At 43.9% G+C, this 24,172-nt stretch overlaps 2 protein-coding genes across 4 annotated transcripts in view; one reads left to right on the top strand and one right to left on the bottom strand.

The window, feature by feature from the left end:
* Positions 1–24,172, bottom strand: part of LOC124296753 (lachesin) — a 103,807-nt gene that overhangs the window by 7,677 nt on the left and 71,958 nt on the right. For all 3 annotated transcript variants that reach the window (XM_046747269.1, XM_046747218.1, XM_046747130.1), the window contains 2 exons: positions 5,533–5,650; positions 375–490 (listed from right to left, as the gene is read on the bottom strand). In XM_046747269.1, the coding sequence (XP_046603225.1) occupies positions 375–490; positions 5,533–5,587 (171 nt within the window). In that variant the 5' untranslated portion in view covers positions 5,588–5,650. The remainder of the gene's footprint in view (positions 1–374; positions 491–5,532; positions 5,651–24,172) is intronic.
* The window catches only part of LOC124296662 (4-coumarate--CoA ligase 1), a 77,916-nt gene continuing 75,016 nt past the window's right edge, over positions 21,273–24,172 (top strand). The window contains exon 1 of the mRNA XM_046747005.1: positions 21,273–21,349. The gene's annotated coding sequence lies outside the window, so the exon portion shown is untranslated. The remainder of the gene's footprint in view (positions 21,350–24,172) is intronic.

The raw sequence follows: 24,172 nt of genomic DNA, 5'->3' as shown, positions 1-24,172 counted from the left end.
GAAAGGCGCGGCAGCGTTCGTTCGTCCTTTCCGTTTTCTTCGCCCTTCGCAGAAGAGACCGTTCCGAATATTTCGGCAACCCCAGTCCCGCGGACTTTCTCGGATAAAGTTCCGAACTTTGGGCTGCGGAGTAACGCGGAAAGAGCGGCCCAGACTCAATCGAGAAATAAATAAAAGTTCACTTTACGATTGTTCAGCTTACGCACTGATACTTCATAAGGCCCGCCTGCCTGCCTTCGGGAGTTTCCTTTACACACAGACTTACAGTCGAGTCGAGATAATTGATTTCGGATCTCGCTTCGGCAGGTGGCTAAAAGGTTAACGAAACAAAGTGTAATAAAATGGCCAAGTTAACCATGCTGCGGCTAACTCACCTTGTAAGATTGAAGGTGATTCACGACACAGGTGAACGATACGTCCCGGCCTTGTGTTACCGTGTGGTTCTCCAACGGGGCCAGAAACTCTGGTTTCACTTCCGGCGAATTTTGGCCTGAAACACATTATTCGTTTGTTTGTAGTTACTTCTAATTAATTGAGCGTAAGATTCGAGGTATCGGGCCTCTGACTAATCGATCGTAAAAATGAGACCCGGTATAAGGTGATAAGAAAAGAGCGGGAAAATAGGGCGGAAATGCATCGAACGTAATTTTGGGAAAATAGTCACGAACGCGAGTGGCAACCCGAAGGCTCTTACGGTTTGCAGCACGAGTGCTTTTGCAATTTGTGAATGGACGAGGTTCGGAATTCGTTGTAATGGAGGGGCAATCGCGTGGTATTTTTTCCCTATACTTCTTCTTCCTCTTTCTTTTCTTTCCTTTCTTTTTTGTTCTTCTATTTTCATCCCTCTCCTTCTCGCCAAACACGGGACTTCCGCGCGCCGCGTTCATATTGTATTCGACAGCGTCGCTTAAACCCGGATTTCTTCCTCTTCGTCTTATACCGTTCTTTTAGTTTTCTTAGATTCGTTCTCCCTTTTCCCGCCTCCCGGATCCCGTCCGGGAGATAAACATTCCGGAAGTCTCTACACCGAAGCCGTCGCGAATGCCGGGAATAAATAAATAATGGTCGATTGAATATTCAACATTTTTCTGCCACCGATAGATTGAAAATACCATACGCTTGTATTCGTATCGAATTCTCTCATATGCGGTCATGCACGAGACCGATAAGTGGGGAAATTCTTCAAACTCACACGATTCTGGATGCGAATCGCAGATATCGCCCTCGGGCTTCCATATATCCTACATAAAACGTTATATAAAATTCTCCAAATTTTTTTTCCACCCTCCACGTCATACGCTTCCCATTTCTAGAATTCAGAATTCAGGAACTCGGATGATTCCACAATTTGAGTGTCACATTCGTCTTATTGTTTACAGTTGCAGGCAGCAAGAAAAAAAAACTTTAGTAGATTTAAAGGAATAGGAAATAATTTGAATTCACTTGATTTCGCGAGATTATGCACTTTCGATTAAGAAAACGTTTTTTGACCGACAGAAATCAATTAGTCGCGTGCTGTCCTCAAAATCATAAATTATCAATAGTCGAACGAAAAGAAATTCATTGGCCTATGAAGCCAGGGAAATATTCTGTGGGTTGAAAAATCGATTCGAGCTTTCATCCGCAGTCCGTAATGAATTAATTTCATCGAATGAACTGAAATTCAATTCTCGATATAATTAAATAGTTCTTTATTTCATAAAATTTGCAAGTAAACGTTTCTGTCGCTGAAATAAATTTAATTTGAAAGTATGCCATTGCGTTGAATTGAATAATGCCAGTAAAAGACATTTTTTTTTTCAATATTCAAATGAACGTTTGATACCTGTTGCTGAGTAATGAAACGCAGATTTGATCGATTAGCAGAATATAACGTAAGGTACAAGTCATGTGAGAGTTCTGCACGTGAAAAATGCGCCCTGATTTTCAAATCAAATTACCAGCTATGCATGTAATCAGTAAGTACCGAGGCTATCCGAAGTAATCCATCGATATCCTGAGCTAAGCTTCTGAGTTGATTGAATCGCAACTCTATTACTAGATACACCCACCAACCTATTTCGCGCAAATCGTACGTATACGGTACGAAACTGATCATCGTGGCTCGAATCTCGTAAAGAAAAAGGAGCCGAAACGATTTTACTTCTCAGCGCGAGCTATGAAAGGGGGAAAATACTGCAGCGCCCTGCTCGGAATGGGAATGGAATTTGGAAAATAGAACGGAGGGTGAAGTCAGAACTCGTACCAATTCACTGCGCGAAAAATAATACTGTAGAAATTTTTATCGCTGACAAAATTAGCTAAACTCGACTTTTGAACGATGTGAAAATTGGCGCTTTGTTGTTCAATTCGATCTCTAAAAAGAAACGTCTTGCAAACTTGAGTAGACTTTCAAAGTTTCGACTTTTTCTTCACTATCTTACAGTTTCGCTTACGAATCGTAATACTGTTAAACTTCTTAAAATGATATTTCTTTTCCTCTTCATTCTTGGCCATTCAATGTATTCTGGTACTCTGGAATTTGAAAACTACTTCGTGCGAGTAAATTAAAAAAAATCCCTCGGAATTATTTGGACAGCATATTTTTGCACTAAAAGGTGCAGCGATTTTGTTATGTGACAAGTTGAAAGATGCGTGAATTTAACTTGAAAATACATCAAGTGATAAGCAACTCACACTACCCTTGTAATTCTTACTCGAAAAAAGTTCGATACTTGTTTAATAATTTCGACGCATAAATTTTTCACGGTTAAATTTTTGGAGAAACGATTTATTACGAAGAGACGCGCGGTGCGTGGATCGCGTCTCGATCGGATCCTTACGAACGGTTATGGCAATATCTGGGCGGAAGGATTCGAAGGCGAGAATAAGGGTAAGATTTTCAGATGTGTTTCACCGTTCGAGGGAGATTGTCTCGTTAGCATAATCCGAAGAGACTGAAGTAAAGGAGAAGGCGCGAAAGCGAAGGTGGGAAGGGTGAGAGGGGGCGGTTCTTCCAGTTTCTCTTAGCTTCTATCAAATTCCCTCGGCTCCTACTGCAGCAGCAGCAGCTTCTCCGTTTCTATATCGAGCCGTTTCTTCTCGTTGGTATTTTTCCAATACGTCTTGGCAAGAAGCCCCGGGGTGGGTTGTCAGAGGGTGGCGCTATTGTGCTTTATTTAAGGGCGCGACAGCCGTATTAAAACTGCTTCACTCAAGCCTCTTACTCCCCCTGCGAACCGCCCTCTCAGAGCGACACGATCCAGCTTTAAGCTTACCCACCTCTCACGTCCATTCGCCTCCCGATACACAAACACGACTAGCTTCTGTACGTACCTTGTGAGACTTCACAGGCGTGTAAATACGACCGACAGCGCGACAGCACGAAATACCGGCGACACGTGCGCAGCCGAGATTCAACGCCTCGCAATCAGTCTCGATGCGGTTTCTGATCATGCCTCGATTCGACTCGCCGCTAAGATCCTATAGACGATTATAACGTGCAAAATTATACATACCCACCGTCAAACTTCTGGCGTGGTTTGCAAGCTCTCCTTCACTTTGACCGTAAAGTATTCCCGGTTGAAAGTCGCGGGAGACGCTTCGCTGAAACTGCGTATCAAGTTTTTTTTCCTACTCAACTTGTAAGAAAACGAAATTTGTACCATTTCCAATCAGCTTCGCTGCTCAAGCAAATTTCGAACAAAAGATCATTGGATTAAATACGTTCCGGGAAATCTATCATTACTATTTTCTTCATTCAGACCGTGAGTAGGTAAATGTACAACTTTCGAACTCGAAGTTATTTCGACTGTCTGCTTGTCACCAATTATATGCAATTGATTATTCTCGCCCAAGTCTATAACGATGTATACGTATTGGTGAAAAATTTATTGCGAATCGAATTATTTGGGAATTTATACTTGTAGAATTGGGAAACTGCTGGCTCAATTCCATACGAATATATCCCATCTCTTAGGGTTTCGATAGACGTACTTCTTTCTGTGTAAAAAAATAAATCACACTGATCTGCACCGTCGATACGGATGATCAGTTACGCTGAGCTGATTGAAATTACCGAAAATCCACCATTTCATCATCTTTTTTTAAACTTTATTTAGACCCTGAGGTTTCCTGAAATATTTCACAGCTGGTACCTTGGCCACTGACTACAATGAATCGCGTCACGTGCCGAATTACGCGATGGCTGTATTATATATCTACGTATAATTGTGTACATTTCTATAATCTTCATCCAAATTGTGTTCCATTCTCTTCTGTTATTCCCATTGTTATAATTTCCGTGTATTGCGGCACAATATTACGGAGTCAGAGCTTTATCGTTTTCAGAATCGTCAGCGCGTTCCTCCGTATTCTATCGACCTTCTATGGCTTTGTGATAAGAAGTTTGAAAACGTTTACAGTCCGCTTACAATATACCCTCAGCTTTCGTTTTGTTCACACAATTTTACATTCACGTGCGAATCGGCACCGTCAAATTTTCACGCATTTAAACTATTGAACTCAAAATTTGGCAAGTACCACGTTTTTGTATTGTTCTTTATCGAGCTAGAGATCGGCAATCGGTTAATTTTCTGCACATTATGTGAGGAAATAGACGAAGAGGCTCCTTCGAGGTCCAAATTGGCCCTGACATTTATCGCTTGCGTTTCACCTCGGCTATGGGGGAGTGCGTTTAAGGCAGTTTATACGGCGTTAAATCAAGGTAAGCACTGGGGCGTAATCGAGGCGTAATTCTCGACTTGATCTCCCCGGAGAAGTCGCCCCCGGAAGGAGTAACTGATTCGGCTGAACGCGGGATCACAGACTCAAAGTGACCAGAGCGTGTGAGTGGGAAGGGGTGCAGAGGGTGTGCAGGAGCAATAGATCGTGGAACCCCGCCGGGTTCCTCAGAATCCACTTAAATCCGCCATGATTTAGTTAAAGTCACACGGATTTCCACCGCGGACGATTTTCGTCGGTGCTGCAGGCGAGCGGAAAGCGAACATTGTGCAGGCAAAGCTCTCTCGGTGTTATAAAGTGCACGAAGCCGGCGATACAGCGGAGCGCCTCGAGGTGAAAATCAAATCCGTATAGCTTTAAGAAAAATTGTCAGGAAAAATATACGACAAATATTCGTGGTTTGAAGAAGCTTTTAGAATTTCGTGACGGGTCCGTTTAGCTATTGCATGTAACTGTAATGCCTGATGAATGTACAAATAGCGGTTTTTCGTTACGTTTTTTATATATCATCTGAGAAATGAACTCCTCCCACGGAGTAAAGTTTTCTAACTAAATAAATTGGCGCCGTTTATTCGAGACGTTGATGTATCGAAAATGAGAATAAGGCAGAAAATGTAGGTAAAGGGAAAAAGAAAGAAAAAAAAAAAAGAACAAACTCCCGCGGGTTCCGTATTAATTTCTGTCACAGTTGAAATTATTTTACTGATTCTTATCGTCTGCACCGAGTTCAGTGACAAATTGACTAAGTAAGTCACGCGACAGACGAACGTGAAGAATTTATAAAAGTAGGTATATGCGGGTTCGACTTACACAGGGAAAGATGCAGAATCGCTCCAAGAACAGCAGCGAGTTTCCTCGATGCCATGAGAGCGAGAATTTGTCTTATGCAGCTCGACGAGCGATTCGAACCTGCTGGATGTGCACCAATCTGGAACAGAAAAGCAGGAATTGCGACGTTGGTCTCTCCCGTTTCGGAATCATTTCATTAGGAATACATGAGATTGAAGTTTTTTTTTTTTTTTTACACATACGGAAGAATCTCGTTAGGAATTTATCATACAGCGACATTTCATTTCACCCATGCACGTTTGCCCTTCGGTATGTCTAGATACAATAAGCTGTCGCGTTTACGGGTTTCGTTCCATGAATCGCAAATGAGATACGAACTTTCTATAGTTCACACGTTGAATGCACGTCACAGGCGATAAGGTACTTGTAGTATAACATAGGTATGCATAACCAGGCAAACCAGCCGGCTCTGGTAGTGTTTTATATCCGAGGGACATATCTCTCCGCACTCCGCAGGGGCCAATATTTTTATGCTGCACCGGTGAAATTGATAGCAGGCACGTTGTTCCTGCGAATTTCATCTCATCCGATGACCTTCTATTATATAAAGCACCCACATTCAATAATCCTGACAGGTTCTTAAAATGCTCAAGACTGACGTACGCCCGTAAAATAAAAAGATAACGAGCAAATAAAAACCAGTTTCACAAATTGAAACGCGGCGAGAATCAAGTGGCGTGAAAAAATTTACCCTAGACCATTTTCGCGAGGGCAAAAACCGAAACGCGAGCGTCGACGATAAGACATCTCTATCCAAGCGGGTTTGATTGGGGCGAAAATCAATTGACGAATAGGGGATCGTACCGAAGGGTTTCCATGTCTCGAATTGAGTAGCAGGTAAAGGTCAGTTGATAAATTTCTCTCAGCTGTTTGTCCAGCAGGAAATATAATATCTTGGAACAAATCCGAGGGAAGAATAAGGTCCTCGGAGCGGGCGAAGAGCAGGGACGAGGGTGGCTTAGGTGGTCGTCGCACGGCTAAATGGCCGCTCCTACACTCTTGTGTTTCTCTTTGCGATACCTGTTCATGACAGGTGGTTCGCAGTTATTCAGTCAACCGCGGCAGAACGATCGGCTGCTGCCCCGGTTCGTATTGCTTGCACCATAATTCTCCCGTTTACCTCCACTTCGACGATTATACACATGTGCCCGTGTCATTGGCATCAGCTGTTCAGGTAGTAGCCTGAACTGTAATACGGCCACCGCACGTGCCGAATTCGCAAAGGTCTCCGGATTTAACTACTTTAACATAAGTATCTGAGACCTAGTTATCAAGAGTTGTCAAAAGGAAAACGCAATTAACCATTTGTAAGGACCACCTGTAGGTTTATTTTCCGATTTCTTATTTGTTTGAAAAGTTTTCTTTTATACTTTTGTACTATCCTTGTTGGTACGAATTGTCTGACATGGACTTCCAAAGCCGAGACGTTACGATGTTACAGTATTTCAAAGTCTTTATGTTCATACTCACTTTCAACTTATCCATTATCTGTAATAATGCGATCGCCGAATACTTGATTGTACAAGCTGTGAAACTTTCGACTATAAGATGAGGAATCGGAGGAAGGAATGTGCTCGACAATGATCCTCGCTTGTACTAAGGACGAGAGAAGCGTTTTTTACGGTACGGTACAATGCCAGGATGTGACAGGGTGCCTATAAATTGTGTGTTGAACGTGTCTACGATACCGATTGTATCCTATACTGACCAGACCGTGTTGGATCAGTTGTTTCTTCGAGGATGTAACTTGTCCAATATCAACACTCGAAAAGGAACGGCATGCGGAATTTATCGGGGTTTTTTTTTATCTTCCTCTCTTCTCTTCTTTTTGCTGAATTTCGGATTTCCCGTATGTTGACTTTCGTCTTGTTTACCCAATTCTCGCAATACGTCTTGTACATTTATTTCAACATTAATTCCCCTCCCCGTTATCCTTTCATCTCGTCAAATATTTACCAGTCTTGAGTTACGTCAACTGTACCACCGCTTACAACAAACCCTATCCTTGTTCTCAGCCGTGTACAAACATCAAGTGGTGCAGGCTGCGAAAAAAATCTCAAAGTATCGCGTCCCCATAAATTGGCTCTTTGACATATTTGCCCAAACACCGAGAAATTTCAAACACTGATTTATCAGTCTCGAATCGTCAATGATATCGAATACCTCCGGTGGTAATATAATCACAGTGTCACACACAGTTCATTAATGCAAACCATAGCTACGGTGCAGAGTAAACGGTCCTAATAAATTCACTCAATTTCATCACCGTTTCGCATGTGCGCAAATCATGATTCTCTGCAGAATTTCATAAGCTTATAATTAGATTATATTACTCCAAAGTTTAATTACAATGGTGCGTTGAACGGTACGTTGCATATTTTGATTGCAAACACGATGTATGGGATGATGATATTCGACCACCGCGTGATGGAAGTTTTTGGCTAACCGCATACACTGTTTTTACGAGTGGCATGATTGCGGGTTATTTTCTTCTCTTCAGACTCCCAACGTACATGGAGCATTATAATTATGCTTTTCAAAGCTTTTCTTGAGGTACAAATTCCTGCTGTTTCATTAACCTCAAGCCCAGGCTTCGCTTTGAGTAGGTAACTCAAGGATTTCGTTAATTACGCGGGTATTTCTCATTTAAGCCGGAGGCAGAAAGCGGATTTCAATTTTCAAGGGCAGGCTTCGTGCCATAAATGTGTTAAGAAAAAGTACGAATGACTCTGCGACAGTCGCGTCGAGAACCGATGACGGAAGAAGGAAAATAGTGAATATAACCGCGGCGCACGATTCTGTAATATGAAAAGAAACAGAATCGATCGGATTTTCCAAGAGTATTCGCAAGGGTCGGGATGTGTGTGCGAACTACTACTGAAATTACATACATGACACGAGTTTTCCCCGTAAATGCGTCCAAATATGAGTTTGCCCAGCCGCAGCTTTCTTGAGTGAATTCAACGAAGACGTCGCGTACAAAATTTCCGGCAAAGTGCTTTCGAGCCCCAAATTCAGTTCCCTTTCTCCGAGCTATTCTTCCGCAGCCTCGTACATTGTCGAAAATAAAGAATGAAATAAACTAAGGAAGTTGAGAAAAAGGTGAAAAAAAACGAGGAGAACCTGATCGTTCCGCGTGAGTTTCCCACGAGACATAGGTATAGGTATACGAGAGGAAACACCGCAGGAGCTTCAATTTTCCGATACCCACGGGTGGTTGGATCGACACTTCCAGAACACAATGGAAAATCAAACCGCATCTCTATTTCGTTCCGCAGATTTACGCGTTTTCAAGTACCGGATATTATCGCAGCTGACGGAGTCCCCTTCATAACACAATAACAATATTTCCCGGCGTGATCGGTTAGACGGCGGATGTATCGGGGGTGATTTTTCCTCCTTTTTCTCGAAGCTTTCCCAGGGGCGACTTTTAGCGACGTCCTACTTGCAGGCTCTCGTCATCCCGATTCTTCACTTCGTTCGGATCTCTGCTCGTGGAGGACGTGGGCGAAAAGGTGACGGCGAAGAGCGCACTTTGTATGCGTACCGACTACGGCGTAACATGTTTTCTCTATCATCCTAGAGGAGGTCCCGGTTTCTCTGCCGGCCGATCCGTCGAGCTCTCCTTGCCCGTCGGAGAGACCCGGGCTCGCATGCATCTCGTAATACACTTATCTTCCATTCGTTCGAGCTTATCTTCTTAAGTCCCGAAGCTTTTCCCCCGTCGAATGACTGCCGGAATGACGTCAACCGGCTGAGAAAATCTCCTCGAAGGTCTGATGCAGGATACGCGGAAGCCATGCAAAATGTTACTCAAGCGGAGAGAAGGCACGGCATCGGTATGTACGATGTAAGAACGCGGAGGCTGCGAATAAGTGACCGATTGAGAAAGGCCTCTGTAAATGGAGCACTGAACCGCGGGTATAAGATTAACGCCGGGGCCTCTATCTGCCGGGTGTATAACCAGCTTATACCTTATCTTGAAAGTTGTTCAACTAGCGAAAACTACGATAAACATTAAACTGTTTCCCGTTACCACGCTTCGAGCCAAGTTTTACGAGCAATTAACTGTTGCAAGCACCGACCCGGCGAGAAATTCGTTAAATTATGTCATTACGGAGCTGTTATTCTCTCCCTGTTACCTATTGACCTGCCATTCGCACACCGCTGTTCAGCGATATGGCAAACGATTCTCGATCAAACCTTACAAAATTTCTCAGGTCTCCTTATTCCGTTTGCTGAATTCCGGAACTCGAGTGTAACGGGCAAGCTCAAAGTCATCGCTGGAAAGTCAGAGTCATCTACAACTTGAAGATTTCAAACAGCAAGATGATTCCTAATTCGACTGCTTCGTGGTTAATCAGCACACCGAGTCTCTCGATGAATTCCAAGGAAGAAACGGAGGAAAGATCGCTGGATCGGGTTTTTTAAACCCTTCAAAAAACAACACTTAATTCACCCTCGTTGAACGGACGATTTGGTTAAACGTTCAAGTACTGTTCAACCCTATACTTTATTCCCGGTTTTACAGTTTATTTTGTAGTTTCGTAAGAACGAACATTGAACGGTTGACTGACTGTTCAGCGGGAAAAGTTGGAAAAAGTTTCGTCACGATGTCGACTGTTTACTTTGGCAGTCAGTGGTTCCGAAGTTTAAGCACAGAACGTAAGACGGCCTCGAAAGCATATTATATATTGTGTACAAATCGCATTCACCGAGTTTGTAGAATTTTCTTTGCGAACTCTTGGGTAAAGTTTGCGCGAAGAGAATGAGGAGCGCATCATTTTCCGATGCGCGTTGCCTCCCGTGAACAATATTTCGTTATCCTCGGTGTTTGATTGGATACTGGAATGGATCGGGGCCGATAGGGAATAAGCCGAGCATTCCCCGAGTAGGCGTAAAACTTTTAACAAGTTGAGGTGACAGTCGCTCGCTGTAAGAAAACGAAGGAGTTTTTTGCGTCGGGGTTGGGCGTCTCGGTCTCGAGCCAGGATACAAGGTACACATTTATTATTTATAATATATATAAAAGTATAGGTATGATACGTACTTCCGTCAAATAAATGGGGTGAATTTTTTTTTTTTTTTCTTATCACAGTTTGTCACGAGTTCCGTGGGTGGCTAATTTAATCCTGAATCGAGGTGAAGTCTCGTTATCTGCTAATTAAAATCAACTTCTTCCTGCCACCCAGCACCCGAAGAAGGGGATTATTCGAATCCGCATAGCTCGGTAAGGGGCATCTAAATTACTTGTAACAAAAGGCAACTTTTGAAATCCACGAACGAGCCGCGTAGGTTCTCGTCGTCTGCAGAAGGACTTTAAACCCTTGCAAGGGGACGCAATCACCCGAATATTAACAATGGCTCGGGGGGTCGAGGCGGGACCAAAGCAGGCGTAGGTGAAGGTGATGAGTAGGAGTTCTTCGACCTCCGGAAACTTGCCCCGTTGTCTCAGGGCGGTGGGTCCAAATTTTCCTGCCTGGGATCTAGCGGCATTGGTAAGAGGAATAAAAGGGCAGGTTGACGACGCGTTATCGAACCAGCCGCGTGGCCTCTTCGCACTTTCAACTTCCAGACGCAACGCGATGCGAAGGAACAACACGCAACCGTTGACAAACCCGGCGCTTCCACCTCCCTCTCGCTAACGGCAGACCGAGGAGCAAGAGGAGAAAACGGAGGAGGAACTAGTTTTTGGCTCTTCGCGACGTCATTGTCTGCCCCAAGATTCATAAGAGGCGGAATGGGAACGGGGCTTCCTGGCCCTTCCCTTATACCTTCTTAGCACAAAAGCTCCGGCAGTTAGTTTAGTCGGGCTAACCTCTAGCTACGCCTCCACTCTTGCCCTCGTACACCGGCACCGACACCAGTCCCATTTACTCGCAAATTCACCCTGCACCCGCTATTCCAGTACCCAATCTCACCCTGGCGAATTTCAATGCTGTCTGGCCAGAAGCCGCACGTGCGGGATGAATTCCATGGCGTGATCGGATTTTTGTTTCAGCAACCTGTGATAGCGAAAATGGTACGGGTACACTACCGTGATTTGTCATCAATTTCCCATTTTCCTGTACCAGCACGCCCGCTAATCAAGTCGGAAAAAGCCTGCACACACCATGAGAGGAATTGCAACCGATGGCTGGTGCGACAGTTGCTATTGGTTATGGTAATATTGCCCATTTGCAATCGCCACTGTAACCAGACCCGGCCGCAGTTTTTTGAGGCTTTTTAACCTCCGGTGTACGCGTCATATTATATCGACAGCTGGACGCGAGCCACATGTAGCTCAGCATGGTACCCACTGTACACTGTCGTCCATATACGGTATACGTATAATCTGCAAGTGTGCATAGAAGACGCGTGCATTTTCATCCCCCCTTGGCGAGTAGGAACAAAGTTTTCCTACGTAAAATAACAGTGGCTCTCCCGAGTAGTATAACGAGGAGAATTCTGCGTACAGATCCCAATACCAACATTTTACCGACATTCTCAGCCGCTTCACAGCTCAGACACAAGCCCTTTTTACCGATGACCGATAAGGTCAACCAGAGTGGGGATAACCTCCATCGAAAAAAAGGGTTCGTGTCCGAGCTGTGAAGCGGCTAAGAATGTCGGTAAGATGTCGGTATCGGGATCTATACGCTAAACTCGTTATACTGATCTCCAAGTATGGATTCAGAGGTCAAGGTGCGCTATGCTGGATTCTGAACGAGCGTATGGGCAGATGATGGGAGTCGTACATACCTTACATCGGACTATGTGCCCCGCGAGTGCAGGTACTTCCTGGACGTATCTACGTACATAGACGGGTATGTGCCGCGGATATATGTAGTGACGGCCATGCTTATGGCGGCGGGGGGGGGGGGGGGGGGGGAGCCGGGGATATAGCCAGGGACGTAACTCAGCATCAGCTAGCCGCCGGTTGACCAACCGTACCTAACCCCGGCATTTCCGTAATCCTGGGCAACACGGCACCCCGCAGAGAGAACGTATACCTCGAACCCCCGTAGATCTCGAGCCGTCGCTCGCGTTTTACTCGCCAGTTACTTTGAGGTCGATCCTGCCTCCGCGGGACACCCTCGCCCTGCATCCGCGTCCTCCTAATCGCGCTGTAATTACATCCTTGTTTCTGTTGGTCAGTAAGCGCCTTTACTCGCATTGCTGAACACCGTCAAGTCTTTTCGCGAAACAGCCGCGTGTCGCTCATCTATAGCGGTCGCCTTACCTTCTCTTTCAAGGCACGAATAGTTCTGCTGGAATTTTTTGTAAAATTATCGAATATCTTATAAGTTTCGTTGTAAGTTTGAGGTAATTGTGATACACGCGATTATTACTTACATACCGAAGATACGAATCGATCGATTTTTACCGACATTTAAAAAACACATTCGTTGAATTCAAACACGTTATTGTACTCTTGGTACATGCCTTTGTTGCACTTGATTTTTTCGTACCCCAAATATCAAACGCACTCGAGAACGCGATGATTTTATTTTCCAGTCCTTACGGAGCTGTAAATTCTGCCAAAAATCAATGCACGCGATGGGTATGAAAAATAGATGTATCGAAAAAAAAAGAATATGTTAAAAGCGGACTGTCCCCGCATCCTTTTCGACACGACTGCAGCGATAAATCAAATTCTCGCAGAGGTTGCGTACATGCAGCGGCTGTAAATATAATTAATATACGAAAAGGGCGTAGCTGCTTCGCAGTTTTGGTCAGCCTGCAGTCAGCCAGAAAAGCTGTTCAACGTTCGGTGGCAAACAAGGTTTGCAAAAAGCGAAGAAAAAAAAAAAATTGGCAAAAAGTTTGGGACTGGTGCAGGAAATCGCCACGCCAGAAAGAAGCGCGTGTTTTTCTGGACCAGCGCCAAATAGTATAAGGCTGTCCGCGTGTGCCGAGGTGAAAATTAGAACTTGGTTCCCTTCCCGTTGTTTTCCGCGGTTTTTTTCAACCATCCTGTCCTTCTCGTTCATCCCGTGAACTCGAAAATGTCTCGAGTATTATTCGACACGAATGACGACGAGGGTCGACCGGCTGCAGCAGCAGAACCCTCGTGACTTTACGCGTCTGCGAAATAGTGGCATACATTATTGCTTCGAAGGGCTGAAAGGGATCGAGGGTCCGTGCACCGGGAGCCGAAAGACGCCGTGGACCGATTCTAAAGAGCGAGGGGGTCGAGCTGCTTCCACCGCGGGCAGGAACCTAATTAATCAAACTCCGAAAACAGCTCGACAGCGTCTACCCCACTTAAAACTCCCGCGAAACTGCGATAAACGCTTCATAATCATAAATATACCCAACCTAACGTTGTTATCTTCTTCGTCGAGCGAGCGTGATCCGTTACACCGGTAACTAGGAAAACCCGTGTAGGTAGGTAGGCATCCACCTACAACCCGGGTTGTACAGACGCTTTGCTACTCGTCTCGAGGACTTTCAACCTTCTCAACCCCCAGCAGACATCAGCAATCTAAATTGTACGGTGAATTCTCCACTTTTTACCTGCGCCGGAAGAAGTCTTCGAATTCGTAAAAACACGAATTTCAATACCGGCGCGATGATGCTTGGAGATTTTTAACCGCGTGTAGACAAGGCTAACTATAGGAGGATTAAAATACGTCCACCATGATCGTAAACTCCGTGTTTATATTCGATGCCCGCGTAATTTGTACAACCGTAACTCGATTCGGATACAGCTTAATTGAATATCCAGCGAATTTATCTGACTCAATTATATTACATGATATAATTCAATGTTCCACCTGCGAGCAACAAAAGTTTGGGGGAAGCAATGCCAAGTATATGAACCCGCACTGATTTCAGGGCTATAATAGACGGGGAAAATACAGGTTCGCAAACTCAATCAGAGTTTTTTCACCGATCGCAGAATAAAAAAGCACTCGAGGCGATTCGAAATAAAGTAATGGGAAAGTGTATTGGGATAGTTTTTCTACTACAACTTTTCGTTACGCATATAAATTACAGGTGTATTGAATCGGATAAAGTGAGTAACTTTTTCTTCCAAATTCATTCTTTTTACCCTGCACGTAATTTAGCATATAAACTTTTTCACGAAACATTGAGAAGTAAAATAATAATAATTCGGTATTACCGATACACCATTGTCCAAAGTTTTCGGGCAAGTTTTATTTCAAGCGTGGTCTCGCTCCTGCCTAGATTTCATGAAAATGGTATCTTAGTGTAAAAACCTTGAAGCGATTTACTCTCACGGCAGCTCCTGTCGTAAAGTCGCTCTTCATAAGTTTGCGGGTGAGTTTTTCAGCCCCTGAATCTCACCCTCGTCCTCGTCTGACGGACACGCGACGCCGGCGGAAAGCCGCAAAGCCTTGAATTATCGAAACCTAATTAGTCAAGGTAGGTTAAAAACGTCGATAAGCTAATATAAACGCACGACGCGCCGATGAAGCCGGGCGTTTTTTTTCTCGCCTTAAACTTTTTAAACGCGTTATAATAACTCCGGCTTAGTAGCAAAGTGTGCGAAACATAATCACGCATTATGCGTTCGTTTTTTGCACAGGAAATATTATCAAATGTACCATAATTCCTAAAAGCTTGAAGCAATGGGATGGCGAGACTTTCAAAAAATAATTAGCCTCTGTTGCGTCCGTTGATGTTTTTCTTTCTCCGGAATATTTCGATGCGGAAACATTCTAATACCGAAACAATGTTTCTGGCACAACCATTTCAAAAGCTCAACATCTCGAAACGAGATAGATCGTACAAGCGAGTAAAGTAATTTGAAAAAAGGGAGAGGGAGGTGAGGGAAAATCCGATACGCCTGTACTGTTATCTTTTTCCCAGCTAATTCGACCCCGGTGTAAAGTAAATCAATGGCCAATAAATTGCTGGCCAACAAACCGTAACCCATACGGGGTGCGTGAAATCGGACCGCGGGCTGCGTGGCCGGGAAGAATCATTAGGACGATATCCGTGCCCTTTCACCTTCGCCCCGAACCAGCTCAGGGCTCTCGGGTCAGGTCAACCCGACTTCTAGACATGCCTAATCTCCTCGTAAAGACCGCGTCGTCGGCAATCTGCTGGAGGGCTTGATTCGAGTCGAGTGTCGCAACCCTCGAGCGACGGGCATGTCGCTTCCCCTCCTCGTTTTTTTCCCTGTCACTTTTCCCGCCAAGAATAATGCCCGGCAGATTTCGCTCTCCCACGGCTTGCCAATTTCCACTTTACGTTCTACGGTATAATTACAATCGCGATTGTTTCGCGCCGAAATTATTCTTCGTATAATTGCTGGTTCGAAAAGCTCGTTCTACTCTCCGAATACATTCCGACGAAAATATTGACGACCTGCATACGTGCAGCTATTCGCGAATGCAAAGGAAAAGCAGATTCTCGAGGCTCGCTTGCAAGCGCGAATTTGAATGCTCCACCATGCTGCAGGTTCGCGTTTATTTTACCCCGAGAATTTGCTATTTCACAGAAACAAGGAATTCCTACCTCGAGAAGATCTTTTCTATTCATGCTGGACGAGCGGAGGCGCGGTCAAGTATAGCCTCCACTTCGTTTCGGAGAAGCTGCAAAATAACGAACAATAGAAAGGGACGGAGAGAGAAAGAGAGAGAGACGCTCTCTAAAATAGCCAGATTCAGATTGTCTGCGAATTCAACCCTGACATGATGGTCCTGCAGACAGTGCAGGATGCCAATGCGCGCGAATGAACGCTGTAGGTATAATACGTATATTGGTGTCTGTTTAGTCAATTTGTTTACCAGCCAAAACACAAACAGAGCCAGGAGACATTGCATGGCACGTGAAAATTATACGCTGAGATAGCATACATCAACGTGCAAAACGCGTCCGGCATGCGAAGCGGATGTGGAAATCCCGGGACTAAATTATTATAACGAAGAGCCGATAATTGCGTGTGACGCAACTGATATCGCCGTGCGACGAACAAGGTCCTGAATATCTGACTGTATTCCCTGATTCCCGTAGGAAGCAAACAATGCCGGGGTATTCATAGATGTAATAAAATTGTAAAAAAAATAAGCAAAGAATACTCGGGAACGTCGTTTGCATCGAGGAGGGTATATGGACGCGTGGATGGATAAAATGTGAAGTGAGAGAAAACTTGCCGAGTGAAGTTGAATGTAAAAGTTCAAACAAGAGTCTCTTTGGGTAAATATAGTATAAAGAAAGGTGGTTGGGCGCCCGTCGTCATCGAACTTTCGAACTAGACTTCATAATTGAACGCGAGTCGATGTCTGATCGCTTATTTTCTCCCGTAGCTCTGACGACGGAACTTTCTTTTACTTTCCCGACATTCAAGAACCGTCGAAGATGGTTCGAATCGCCCGAAGGATACCGGGACGTCTCGATATTCGCGCTCTGTAAGATGTAACCGAAGGACTTGGAGACGGATCGATTCGCAAACAGACAAACGAGAGAGAAGAGGAACGAAATAAGAGGGGATGGAATACCGGAGAAGAAACGAAATATCGTTCGACTTTCACTCAAAACTTTTTCAAGTCTACCCAGGGATAAAAGTGGGTTTAACACCAACGAGAACAGGGACCACTCACTCGAGCTGACTCTTAACTCCTAACTCTTCAACTCTCCCGGCCTTCTTCTTCGCCCTCCAGGATTTGATTTCCCGGCACCCTTTGCCTGTTGCCCGCTGCTCCGGGTCATAAAAACTCGAGAATACGGCCACCTGCGATTGCGAAAGGTGATCGAAGCTGCCTTTAGAGGTTCTTAGCCAGTCACGGATACCATCAGTCTACTCCGCTAATGCTCGTACGCTTTGTCGATTCTCGCAACATCGCCGACTGAGAGCTAGTGACTAATTGAAACGGATGATGAGTATACATCAAAAAGGTTCTAAGACGTGTCAGGCATAGATACACGCGGTGTTTGCGACGAGTTACCACAAACTCGCTACTTAGCGATTGAATCTTGCATTTGCATATCGCACGAAGAAAGAAACAATTTTAAACGTTGGCCAAGTAATGATAAAAAATTTCATACGATCGATTTTCCAAATTTAAGGGACCTTGAACTTTCTCATTGTCAGAATTACGGTAAACTGACCTTTTCTGCAGTCACGCTTCTATGACTTTTGTATTGTGGAGGTGGAGTACGTGCTGTATATCCACATGGATATGAAAGCATGCAGGCATAATATACAGCGGCTAATCCAAATGAGAGTGGCTTTATAACAGATGCAGACAGTATTCGCTGGTGTCTGCGTTTGTGTGTGCAGGCGGTAGGTTTACTGTTTCCAGTCGGGGTGTTTCGCCTTCCGGTAGGTATAGCCCACAGGGGATTTTCCCCCGTCCAACCCCTGCCTGCATCCATTGCACAATTACGCCATTGCATCGCCACGTTTCTCCTAAACGTATGAATGTGTGCAGTATGTATAGATGCAGTTTGAACGTGGGCTGTACAAGCGGCTATATTCATATACTTTGTACCTATACGTAGACCTTGGCAAATGCATTACTGCCAGCATTCACATCGCTTCTATTTCCATCTGCTTAACAAGAAAATCCGCTTTATACACGTTACGGTGGACACACAGAGAGAGAGAGAGAGAGAGAGAGTGAGAGTGAGAGAGAAAGAGGCTCCGACCTGGCGTCGCTTCCTGATTACGAACCCATCTCGTGTTACCTCGTAATCAGACCCTGTCCAAGTATCTCTGCGAACACTTAACCGAGTCAGGATCGACAGTAAGAAGACATAGGTCACCTTCTACTTAAAGTTTTTTTTTTTTTCTTCTCATCACTTGGACAGTCATCAACGTCCGCGTTTTCAGGATGTCGGGCAGGTTTCTTCCAGAGACCATCAAACTTGATTTGCAGATCAGTGGTTCGCTGTTTTAGATCCCTTCAGCTTGCAAAGAGATGATACTTGGGTAGGAAACAGCAGCACGAGAGCTAGAAAACCGGTAAAATGTTGAGAGTATAAAGTAACGGTCTGCAGAAGGAAAGCTTCGAGGATGTACTGCGAGTCCTTTAATCGCTGTACTTGAGCTTCGGGAGACGGTACCGTAGATTATGTCTTCCAGAGACCATTCTGAGCGTACTTAAATTTTCTCAGACGGCGGTCCATTAAGCTGGACCTGGCTTATTTTTCTTCCTTTTATATCGCTTGTCCCATGAACATTGACGAAGAGGAAGCCGAGGTAGTCGCAAAAGTTCTTAAGGAAAAAGGTGCTAGGATTGGAAAGTAGTGGAAATTGAACTCGAGTCAAAAGTCCGTCCAGTATCCAGTGAATAATAATTTGGAGCGAGAAGTCGATCTTCTTGGGAGGGGGGTGTGGAAGAAGAGCCGGGGGGATATTAAAGCATCATCTGTGCTTCGCGCTCGGAGACAATAGTCTCAGTTGGAACAGCGTCGATTGTGCGAGTTCTTCGCTCCTCCAGCCGCACTGTCCCTCTGCAGTCCTTCTCCTGTTCTTCTATATCCTCGCCAAGGCCGGAACTGCGAATGCCAGAGGCTGCTTGCTGCAGGAAGCTCATTAGGCGAACCCTGAGGTGTTGTCGAGCCGTAGCGCGCGCAGCTCGCAGCGCATTTTCAACAATTCCAACATTCAAACAGCACCGCCGGCAACTGCAGCCTGAATATTTCTATTTCCCTTCAACTGGGACGCATTCGTGACGCACGTTCTTCGCCCCCGTCTTTTCCACACACGCGTATTGCCGCAAATTCGACGTACTCAGCCTCATTAGTATCCTAACGAGATCGCGAAGTTTCAATACCGGAGGGGGGGGTTGTTTAATTTCAAAATTTAGTCGACGTTGAATTTAATTAATCCGTTAACCAAGGCAATGCCGCAGACATTTGGTAATTCTTTAATTCCATCTAGGATTTTTTGTCTAATCATTAACAGTTCGTTAGTTCGGTTCTGCGGGACATCCAAATCAAAGAAAAATTTGGAAAGTAAGAAGAAAGTTGAAGAATTTCAGTAGGAGCAACTTTGCTGCAGTCCAGCTCTGCATGTTATTCCTGATCATTATATTGTTTTTCCGCGTTTCAGAATTCTTTCAATCTCCTGCTGCAGCTTCCATCATCTTCTTGCACCTAAGTCGATATAGAGCGCATTTTGATCGTGACGTGCTTCCGTAAGTTTTATAGCTAGAGATGTTCCTCCTTTCATTTTCTCCGTTACCGGTCTTCGTCACTTTTTCCATTTTTTTTTTTTTATATATTCCTTCGTGTTTTCATCCCCCTTTTCTTCTCTATCGCTATAATTTTTTTCTTAACACAGCATTCTTTTGTAACCTATCTCTTCATCATTCCTATTGTTTCCTTCTCGGGGATTCTTTTTTTACATTGACCGGCTATACTGGCAGGCGTTATTACGGAGTACTTCGTTTATAAATTCGCCTTTTCCCACATCAGCATTGTCTCCATCTATAGAACCATTCATTTTCAGATTGCCTTTGGCTCCTGAAGAACTCCAGAGTTGCCGGCCATCTAAAATAAGCTTGTGATTGTAGAAACTCCAAGTTTTGAGCACCTGAACAAGCATTTCTAAAAATACTGCTAGCTTTTTCCACCCGATCGTAACGATAAAAAAATACATTGATCATTGGTAGGACAAAGAATGAGAAATTGACAGTAATGTTTTTTCACGGAAGGGTTTGGCGGATCAGTTTTCAACATTTTTAAATTACAATTGCCTTGATTTTGGAGAATATTGACCGGATGCTGAGTAAGTAAGTGGGTATATCTGACAAAGGAAAATCGGTGTGTGAATAAACGTAAAAAAGTATGATTGGGGTTTATAGCTTGCGTCGACTTTTTTTGATGGTTCTTGGTAAACGGCGATGCAATAGAAAGTCGCAAAACACGTTCCCAGTAATTAAAGACAAACAGATAAAAGTAAGATATCTAGGGTATTGGAAGGTAAGAGTCGAAGCCAAAGAGTCGGCGGAGAGCTTGACTCAAGAGGTATAGAGAGAATTAAGAAAACTTTGTGCACACAACCAATGGGTGTATTCATCGACTTATTCGATAAAAATACAAGAGAGCTGGCGGGTGTTTGCTGACTTTCTCAAAACCCCTCATCCCTCAAATTGCCCTTGTTCACCGACGTTTCAAATTGCGTTAATTTCGTCAAAGTCGCCCGGCGGCAGCTACACGCGACCTCTTCACCCCCACCCCCGGCACTAAGTACTCTTTTAACCCCCGTCGTATAGAGCCTGTATATTCCCACAGCACGGCACGGATATATGTATAATCCGTAATTAATTTCAATTTGTCTCGAGCAGCACGGCGCTGTATAAAAGTAAAGATAATTCGTTCCGTTCGGGAATTCCAACAAACATTGCATGGGGCAAACTGACCGCGCAGAAAACGAATAACCACCACGGAGTTGACGGAGTCTAATGAACCCGCATAATTACATGATCCCTGAATAATTACCGAACGCAAATAGCCGATGCTTCACGCGTGTAAGTACCGCAAAATCGATAACCAAATTTCACCACCATTTTCAACGACGATCACAATTTAACGAAATTATAGTTTTTGGGGCCAGAAACCGACAGAAATAAGATTAAGATTCTTGTCATGTTCAGCCAATCATTGCGAATAACGATATGGTGTTGCCAATGGCGGGAAAACTTTCAAATACATCCAGCGTCGGATGCGCGGGTTAATTTGAATTTCGAACGTTTGTATGGGGTGTGCATGTGCGTGGATGGGGCTTAACAGTGTGCGCGCGCAAACGGCTGAACTCGCCAACTGACATCGCGTAAGAGTGTTTCGTTCGGCGACGATATTTTCCTCGAAATAAAGGGTAAGTCTGCATTGTTATATTCTGTATGAACGTTCAGCGGTATTGGCTTCAACCAGTACGTTGAATTGCCACGGTTATGAAATAGCCTGCAATTTGCGAGAGACTGTTGCCTGCTATTGTCACCAGTAAACTTCGCCTCATCCAAAAAACGAGAGGCGTGACTTTTAGGTTAGGGTTAGGTTAGTCCCACCGCTTACGTAACGCACAAGTTTCGCACGCAGTGCGCGCGCATGATCTATCGAAGGGCTAGTTGATCTTTAGTCGTTCGATTACTCGATTCAACTGCGTCGAGGTATCGAAGCGAGGGCGGCAACGGTTCGAACGTTTGAATTGCGACGTGTGTGAAACAGGTAACGAATACGATGTAAAAAATCTATAAGCATAACGCAGCCAACTTCGCATTCTTTGGATAATATTTATCAAATTATGTCTCATCGTGAATTCGTTAGAAATAAGAGGGTTGCAATATTTATTTAGTATTAATTGGACACAATTCCGGCCATTTTTCATACGTTCAAAACTTGAAAAGGTTTTAGAAGCTTGGATAATTTCGAGCGAAGTTTCGATACATGCGATAAGGATAAAAACGAAATCTACAGAATTATTCTGAAAATTTCCTTCTTTGTTCAACAATAAATTGCAGCGCGGTATTCTTCTCGTTACATTTTACTAATGTGTTTCTTTTGTTTTTCTCTCCCTTTTTCTCACTTCTCGCACTCTTTTTTACCATGCAAAATGTGAGCATACACGGTGCAGATAAATTATATCTCTCTGGCGGAGCGTTTCTATTCTACTGAACGATATACATATATTTCAGCTCTTCCGCATCGTGTGTGTATATAAGCATTGGAATTGAGAACTGTAGCGACTGTCCTCTCGCAATCTCTTTTTTCTTCAATTTCTTTGCTTTTCTTGCTTGACAAACATAATTCTTTTTTTTTTTTGGTTTACCGTTTTTTTTTCATTCTGTTTCTTTATTTTTGACAAATAGTTTTCAGTTTCACGCGAATGCAACGCGAAGCAGGATACATGCAAGAGCAGGTATGACTATAACTGTACGCACAGAGCTTCAGGAATTTTTCAACTCCTCTTCCATGCAGAAAAACACACATAGCATAGCGTCATATCTAACAAATTTCACATCACAAAGAGATTCCAAGTAAATTCTGTAACGTAAACAGGTCATTTGACGGTTTTAATTTTTCTCAATTCTCATTTTACATCTGCTCGATTTTATCCCACTACGAAGATATGCCTATTGTATCTATAGAATACACATACATACTATTAATCCCCATATAATACAGGTTAACAAAAATTATTTTTTTAGAGCTTATTAGAGCTTACTTAAATAGATATTCAAGATTTATTTATCAACGTAAAAAAGACAAAAGTAATAAATGAAGATTTTGGTTATTATTCGATGTATAGAATCAAAATTTATTTACTTAAATATAAACAAACAAAAAAATTTCTGTTAACCTGTAATTGGTTATTATTTTTGAATAAAAGTGATTTAAATGCGAAACTGAAGTTTGTTTAATTGTTATTTCCGAATTGTTTCTAAAATCCGAAATATCGTTCTGGCTTCTACAAAAGCAAACTTTATCTAATAAAACTATTTTTTCTTTCAAGAGCTACGTGGAAGAAATGAAAATGTGACATTTAGAATCCAGACTAAAAATTTGCGCTGACCGGTGTAATCGTTCACGTGTATTGGAATTTGTCTTTTCTCGTGTCAGGCCGATTGTTGTACGATAGCAGTGGATGTATAATGCATACATAGCGTTTCCCTCGTCTCATCCGTGTCTCGTTAAATTGCCATCGCATTGCTGGTAAAGCATCTTGTCCCTATTGTCGCTACGTCACGACGGACGGATGTTAGATATATCCCAGAGCGCGGAGAATGCCGTTGTCCTCTGTGCCCGGATGTAACGGGATTAACTTGAGACCTCCTCTCGACGCCGAGGAAACCCGGAGCTTGACGCACTCGAGGTATTCGCCGTATCCAGACATCCGACGGTTCGCCTGCTGCGGACGTCGCGGATACCGAAGTGAAAAACGCGAGATCCGTGCATGCGAAGGGAAGGCAAAAAAGAAAAAAATGGAATTAGCGGAAGAGAGAGAGAGAGAGGGCGGAACGCATTTGTCGATTAGGCTGGAGCTGCGTCGTAAATCGTAAAGCAACCGTTGCAAAAGTAAACCTTCTAGCTGCAAACCTCTGCAACTGCATCGCTCCAAGATTTATCACGACGTTAGTTAATCCCGGTGAAAATTTTACTTTTCGAGGAACTAAATGTTTCCATTGCCACTGCGCTTCCTGCACGCTACGGAAGTGGTGGGCGAGTCTGATGCACTCCTTTATAAGACTTGAAAACGCAACTACCGCGCCTTTCTTTCCATTCTCTGAAACTCGACTCGTGGTTTTCAACCCCCCAACAGCACGGAAGAAACGTGAATAAAAATTGTACGGTTTGTGTTTGTTTGCTTAACCGACTGATGATGGCAAGGAAACGGAAAAATTTCGCGGGGTTTCTCGTTGTTCTCCAAGGCTCGAATGGCAGTCCTGATCTTGACTCGGGTGAAAACCTTCTTATTCGTCCTTATATTCTCGTGTACATATTTCTTTTTTTTCTACTTGATGTACTGCACGATTCTCTAGCATAAGGTCGTGTGCCACGTCGCAACACTGTTGCAGAAATGAAAATGACAAATGACAGTTGCTCACGTGAATGAAAACTCGCGATTGTCTCCCCTTCAACATGCCATTTCGATTTTCACTTCTGTCATTCAAAGCATTTTTGTCCGCTATACGATCTTCAT

Source organism: Neodiprion virginianus, chromosome 1 (assembly GCF_021901495.1).
Source record: "Neodiprion virginianus isolate iyNeoVirg1 chromosome 1, iyNeoVirg1.1, whole genome shotgun sequence".
In the NCBI taxonomy this organism is placed as follows: domain Eukaryota; kingdom Metazoa; phylum Arthropoda; class Insecta; order Hymenoptera; family Diprionidae; genus Neodiprion; species Neodiprion virginianus.
Note: the sequence above shows the minus strand (reverse complement) of the source record. Positions and strands in the feature narration are given on the sequence as shown.